The sequence below is a fragment of the Bombus impatiens genome, unplaced genomic scaffold (assembly GCF_000188095.3).
Source record: "Bombus impatiens unplaced genomic scaffold, BIMP_2.2 scf_0814, whole genome shotgun sequence".
Taxonomy (NCBI): Eukaryota; Metazoa; Arthropoda; class Insecta; order Hymenoptera; family Apidae; genus Bombus; species Bombus impatiens.
The window spans coordinates 479,264-486,735 of NT_177233.1; the positions used below are offsets into that span (position 1 = coordinate 479,264).

Consider the following 7,472-nt stretch of genomic DNA (forward strand, 5'->3'; position numbering starts at 1 on the left):
TGGGCAGACTCCCTCGTACTCGGGGGCCCCGGTGTCTACGAGTTCCCCGTTTCGTAGCCTCGAAATCGAAATCGAGCCACGGTTTCCACTGCGTATCGAACGCTTGAATTATTTCTGTATTTACAATCGCGCTAAAAATATTACAGTTTCTCGCTCGTAAATAATTTTACACGTTCGTTATGCGACTATTGGAAAATATTTTTTACACGTATAATTTTTATATTTCTGCTTATGCGTGTACGTGATTACGTTTTAAATATTGAATCGTACGATGTGCTCGTTTTGATAAATCGCTGACTATTAGGAAATCGAGCAAATTTTCAGATTATCGTATTACAGGGGCATGGAATTGTACGATACAGTTGGATAGTTTTTAGTTAGGATTTTATATCATTCGATAGTAGTATACGATTCGACCGCAACGACGTAAGAAACTTGCTGATAAACGACGCCAGAAGTGCGAGCTTCGCGAAATAGTTCTCGGTAGTACCTATCGAATGGCCTAAGTCGTTTTGAGTTTTTGCGCTGGATCAAATTTTTCATCGTAGCTCAATCCATTCTCCCGTAACTTTCATCGAGCGAGACCAGGCTATCGTGCACTTTCTCGCGCAGAACAATTTTTCACCTTGGTGTTAGTGCAAACAGTTTTATACGAAAAAATTTCTATGAAAACACCCTGCTTTCCGACGAATCTTGTACGTAATTAGAGAAAATAAAGCTGATTCTATGAAAGAGACGAAAAAGGAATATTTAGTAAATGCAAACATACAGGGTCTTCAAATCTATAGACACAGAGACTTTAAATATCTTAATACCATACCCTCACTTTCTTTGGCAAGGCTTTAAGGGCACGTGGCCTCTTTCCCCTTCCCTCGTGTTTTCCGCCTTGAACAAGTGCGTTCCACCGATGCTAGTTAGTTTTTGCGGTTTTTTAATGTCACACACGCATCATAAATCAGAATATAAATCAGGTTATATAAAAGCATTGATCACATTTCAAAATCATACATTTAAACAATGAATTTCCTTTGTATGAGCAACCTGAATGGCATAAACAATCCGAGGATATTCAATATCAATTATACAATTAATTTACGTGGCGTGAATAGAACGCACCCTTCCGCCCGTACGAAATCTACCACCGGTCGAATGTCGACAATATGCTGTTCGCTTTTCGATGTACAATGGCTTTTAAAAATAATTTATTGAATTCGAAATCCAATCGGTCGGCGTAGTAAATCATTGAAACGCGCAGAACTATTTTAATTTTCTCACGCGTATTTTGATAGATATATCGAAACAATTTAGCTAACGCTCTAATGGATTCGTATTGTCGGAGGCGGCGCCGTTGCGCACGAAAAAAAAAAAAATTATTCGATGGAACATCTAAATCATCGGTATGATCGCGCGTCGATATTCATAAAATTCATTCCGCATGATTTTGTATGAACAAAATATACACAATGGCGCGTGTTACTTCGACAACACGCGGACAACCGGTAGCGTGTAAAAATAAATTCTGAAACTTTCTTCGCGAACATTAAAGTACCCGCCACGCTCCCGTTATTACAACTTTACAAGCTGGAGAATAGCCAGGACCCTTTAATTTACGTTCATTCAAGAGGTGATCTTTTCCATAATTTCTTTTTTTTTTTCACCGACATTAGGAAATATCAATTTCCTACGATACAATAATAATGTAACGTAAATCCCTACGCGCAGTATATACGTTATATAACGATCGATACGAATCAAAAATAATTCAGTTTGTTTTAATAAAAGTTACGATAGCAGAAATCGGTAGGAGCAGTTTTATTTTTACGCTATTTTCCTACTTCGGTGTAATTCGTAGCGTGGATACACTGATTTTTTAATACAGAAAAGACGTAAGTTTTATGTAAGAAGATAGTAGCAAGCGATTCGAAGATAGACACGAGGAGAGGTAAAGGGCTCGACGCGACGAGGCTACGGCACTGTGTGCCGTGCCGTCGTGCTAGAGTGCAGGTGGGCCGAAGTTCAACGGAAACAGTCGAACACTCATTCGGGGGAAAACCGAGCGGCGGTACATGACGAGAACTGTTGTCAGAGTATTCAGTAATGCTTTGCATGGCCAACCAGTCACTAGTGGGCTCGTCGGTGAGAGTCGTGTCGTTCACTCGAAGTGATCGTGTGGTGTTACTCGACGAGCTAGACAGGCGGTATTCTAAAACGTGAAGCACAAGCGGACGGCGACGAATGTATCCGCAATCGTGAGAGTGCATTTCGTGAGACTGTGAGAGAGAAAACGAACAGAGCGTATTCACGGAGCGTACACCGACGGTGGAGCTTCGATTTCACGTACTATTTCTTCACTGAAAACAAAAAACCATTGCGCTACACTGTGTATGGTACACGAGCGATCCAAGATGCTGTCGTCAGTGCTAGCGAAATAATAATGTGGTGCGACGTTAGTCAGGTGAGTGAAAAGTGCTACGTCAGTTTCTTTTTCTTTTTTCTCCACCAATTTTTTTTCCCCCTTTCGAAAACTGTGCCGGCCTGTGTTCGCCTGCCTCTAACATTCTTGTGCGGCCAGCCAAGAGAGCGTTACGTGAACACGACATCACAACGGCTACGAGGTGGTTGTGTGTCGCTTGCTGTGAAAAATTTATACGTTGCTCCGTTCCTCGAGTTCGGTGTTCGTTACGCGAAGGGACTTTATCCTCGTTTCGCCGCGACGTTTCTCAGCCATCGAACGAGAGCCGTGTATTTCAACCGTGCCTTAGTACAAGTGGTTCAGTGTGTGATTTTTCTGTCTCGTCGACGGATACCTCGGATATACGATTCGTTACACGCAACTCTGATCGCCGAAGAGAACGTCTCGTCCCGCAGCGACGAGCGCAACTTGCAATTGAAAGTTAACTTCTCGTAACGCCTTGAAAGGCTGGCGCACACGAACGGCAGACACGGCGATGAATCTCCGTGGAAACTATTTTATCACCTAGCCTCTGCGATTTCTTCTCATCCTGTGTGTGATCGTACAAATCGATCGAAAATATTGCATCAACCGGTATAATCATACTGCGAAACCGTGTTAATCGTCCGTCGGCTGCGAGTCATTGAATCGTACCGGGCATTCTCGAGTGCTAAGAAAAACCATAAACACTCGTTCGTTGATTCTTTTTTCATGCGTCGACATCGGAATCGATACAAATAATCGCCGCAAATTTTTTCGTCGTGTTTCGTCATCTCTCTCTCTCTCTCTCTCGCTCTCTTTCTCTCTGTCTCTCTCTCTCTCTCTCTCTCTTTCGGAGCATAACATTAGGAAACTCTGTGTACGTGAGAATCGGCGAGGTCTCACGTCGTCGACGCTATTTCCACTATGGTGTAGAAATTGATACAGCGGCGGATCAACGTCGTGCCGAAGTGTCAGATTTGACGCGTGGTAACCTCGTGTTCAGTAGTTTGAATTCGAAGCGATCCCGCGTTTCCTTGGGCTTGGGGACGAGCGGCGGAGGGAGCAGGAGGGTATAGAGGCGGCAGCAGCAGCAGCAGCGGAGCAGAGTAAGAGGAGGTTGGGGGTGGAGAGGTGGAGGAGGTAGGACGGCGGCCGCGATGCTGGGTGGCGTAGTTAGGATGGCGAGAGGTGGGGAACGGTCGAGGTGGCTGTGGTAACGACGGTGGGTCGTGGGTCGCTACGTGCGGAGAGGGGGGCAGCGTAACGAGCGAGAGAGAAAGAAGCAGCGATAGGGAAGGAATAAGAGCACGAAGGAGAAACGTGTATATATACATATATATGTGTGTATATATATACACACGCGATATGAGAGACAAAGAAAGAGTCTCGATAAAGAGAGAGAGCGAGATAGAGAAAGGTGACCGGAGGCTCCGAGGCTGGCTGCCTCTTCTTTACTTGGCCAGCGCTGTGGAGGAAACCTAGCGTCGCCTGTGCGTCGCGAGGAGCAAGGAGAAGGGTACGACGTTCACTAAGCAGCGGGCGAAGGGGGAAAGGGGCACGATTATGACCAACCATCAAGGGGGCAACGTCGTCATGGTTACCGCGACGACAACAACCCGACTCTGTTCTAAGGGATGTTTTTAAAAGCATATATTTACCTTTGCTCTTTTTCTCTCTCACCGATCGCGTGGAGGCGATAGGAACGACTAGTTTTTTCCCTTCTCACTCGCCGAATGTATGTAATGCATTTGATGGCCCGGTTTCGTTAGATCAACCGAACGACCGTAACCTCTTCCGAACTGTAATCGTCTACATTTCCAACCGCTGGATCGTCGTCGAAATTTAAGAAACATATTTCGTCATGGCATAGAGAATTTGCAAAACTTGTACTTTAACCTTTGTCTTCTGGCCGTCATAGCTAGAGCACAAAACATTCAATGTGGATCGGTTAGATGGCTATACGGTATATCTCTGTGGTGGATTGGTTTTTCCTACAAGCTATGAACATGCTCTAAAATGCTCGGTGTTAGTGAAATGCCAATGCGTGATAGGCGTATCTCGAGAAACAGCCGCGTTCGCGTGACGACCGCACTCTGTCCGACGGTGACAAAACCGGTCGAATCTGTGACTTCAGCGTTCTTGATACCTTTATCATTTTATTATTCAGCAGGAAGTGCGTCGTAAGAATTTCTTCGTCTTTGGATCATACTGTATTCAGAGACATCTTGGCGACGTGATCTTTCCGCAAATTTCTAGTTATTTCTACTGATCTCTGTTCGTATACGAAAGGGTATCCTTTTCACCCTGCAATCCTTGGAATATTTTCACGTCGAATTTCAATAATTCATAGAATATATGAGAACTTATACACAATGTACTACGATTTTATGTATTTTTGAGGTTATACCACGTCCAGTGCGATTGAGTGTACCGATCGAACGCGTCCGTCGGACAGTGTCACACGGCAGTTCTACCAACTGTTTAATCGAAACGAAAAAATTCTCACGTTTTCGCGAATGTCTCTATCGTGATAATTTTTTTTTACAACTGAAAGGAAGCTCTAGCAGAGATTCCAAAGATATTGGCAGAAAACAGTAACGTCTTTGCTAGTGACAGATAGTGCTTGGTACAGTTATGTAAGTGAGATATTTTCTTTCGATACGCTCGACCGATCGATCGACTAAAACTGACGCGTAATCTCGACGACGGACATGGTCAAGAAATCGATCGATTATTTGTGCGAAAGGATAACGTTTTCTTGTCGTTTCCGCGAACGACTCGGTTTTCTTATTCTCCGTGGAAAAATCCAAATTAATGGAAGAATTTTATGCATCAGAGTAGCATTTTCTTGTTATTTTCGAAGGTTTACGGCCATCTTACACCTACTACTTACTCATAAATTATACTTATCTATAATAAGTATTAACTTATTATAAATAATCAGCCATGTCGCCAGAAAAATTACTGAAAATTCTCAACGCGAGAATTGATTGTAATTTTAATAAATAAATAAATAAAAAAAAATCTTACACCTACATTCGATTTTCAGACGTTACAATCATTAGTATCTCAATTCAGTTGCGATAATTCTGCGATTCTTTTTTTTACTCAAAGTGTATCGTTATCGCTTTGGATGCAAATTCAGATGACTATTTTTTTATTTTTCTGAGGCAAATGCGTTATAAGGTTGATTATTCGTGGAAGGATTTTCCATAAACTCGTGTAATACTTATTCGCAATTATACATGCTCATCCTAGGGAATTATACATTTCAGAATCACACACCTGTGTCTCTCGACTAGCCCTTTCGTTCTCATGATAGTCGTACAGCTACATACATATTTAAAATTGCGAAGTAGAATGTTACTCTTAATCATTATATTTCATATACTCGTTGATCGTTATAACGTTCCTAGACGTCAGAATGTTCGTACGAGAGTTCCTTATTTCTCACACGACACGCAGACAAATTTCTGACATTTGCTTTCTAACCAAAATATCTCTGCAACTACTCTACGTCCATAATTAATTAATTAATTAATTTCTTCCCATTTATTAACGCAAGTGATGCAATTTTTTTGAAACAAAACACAACCAACGCGATACCTCGATCGTACAAGATACATTTTTCATAAAGTACGCAAATATTTCTAGGTTATGCGATATCGTAGATCGAATGCACAAAGATCAACGACCGGAACGATCGGCTAAAGTAACATTTCTGGCACGTGTTTAATAAAATCGGACGTGCCAAAAACACTTCAACCTGGCCAAGATTCGTCCGGATTCGAATAAAACAGACTTGTAAGGTGATCTTGTTGTTGGTTAGCTCGAACTTAGTGCGATCACACGGGACGAAAATCTTCTTCTAGCAACTACACAAAGCGACACGACGGTCTTCTATACTACATCGCTTTACCATTACCGCGAGAAGTTATCTTTGAGAGACTGCAATACCTTTTTCTACGATAGTAGATTAATATCGATCGTTCGCTAAATGGCCACGGCGGAGCAGCAGGCGTTTTTCACGGATTTCTAACCACATCAAACGAATGTTCGATAATAGCAAGACGAAAACAGACCTGCACGCAGCAACTCCGTCGAAAAATATAGTCTGCAGTATTTTTCGCTACTACCGTGGCCAACAGGTTTTCAAAATAGCGATCTATTCGGATTATTCGATAAGCGAAGAGATTACGCGCTTGTCCGTCGTAATTGTACGGAATAAACGAACGATTCCTAATTTGCAGCGCTCGGTTAGTTATCGCACTTTTTCCGGTTCTGTGAGATAAAACGACGATCGAAAGCACCGGATGGAGACAGGTCGTATCGGTGATTTGCTTCGACCGACAAACGCCGATCGAGCGTCGAACACGCGCTTCTTCCAGCGTATTATCGCCCGATCAAACCGCCTACGGTGAACGTTCTTCTTGCTTTACTTCAGCCAATGCTCGATTTCGCGTAATCTGACCGGCCGTACAATCTCACTCGAGCTTAAACGCGGTCTAAGCATCGACGCTGGGTCTCGGATCGGTTCCCCATTGCTACGAACGATTCCTATCCCTAAACTTGTAAAATCACCGCGATAGGACTAGCTGAACGACGCAAGAGGGACTTCGCTGCGTTGCCCGAAGCTGGAATACTCGAGTAACGCATCTCCGCTGTAACATGCCGCGTCACCTAGAAATTGCGAAAGCTGAACCAGCCGGAGGATCGGTGGCTAACCACTCGGTGGAAGGTTTTCAGCAGGCAAAGGACAAAGACTGGTAGCAAGCGGGGAACACGGCGTGTGCCGCGAGCACCGGCGGCATAAAGCGGAGTCCAAGTTTCCCCCGTTACCCTCCTTGGTCGGCCTGGCCTCCAGCAGCTACTCCTCCTCCGCCTCCTCGTCCTCCTGCGGCGCATCGAGCCGCTCACCCACCATCACGGGCCATTAACGAGAGAGTTATCGACGCGCGATCTGTCAATAGGCTTCTCCCATTCATAAATTCGCCCGGCGTGTGGCGGCCGCATAGTTTTGCCGCGAAAACCACGTGGC

The 7,472-nt window shown here is 43.9% G+C and overlaps 1 protein-coding gene across 3 annotated transcripts in view; it reads left to right on the top strand.

The window, feature by feature from the left end:
• The window catches only part of LOC100748263, a 67,019-nt gene that overhangs the window by 4,527 nt on the left and 55,020 nt on the right, over window positions 1-7,472 (top strand). For 2 of the 3 annotated variants that reach the window (XR_001102590.3, XM_003492648.4), the window contains exon 1: window positions 2,044-2,455. The exons of the other annotated variant lie outside the window; for it this stretch is intronic. Coding sequence is in view for 1 of the 2 variants with exons in the window: in XM_003492648.4 (XP_003492696.1) it covers window positions 2,435-2,455 (21 nt within the window). In the remaining variant the exon portion in view is untranslated. Of the gene's footprint in view, window positions 1-2,043; window positions 2,456-7,472 lie in introns of those variants that run through there. 3 annotated transcript variants of the gene reach the window in all.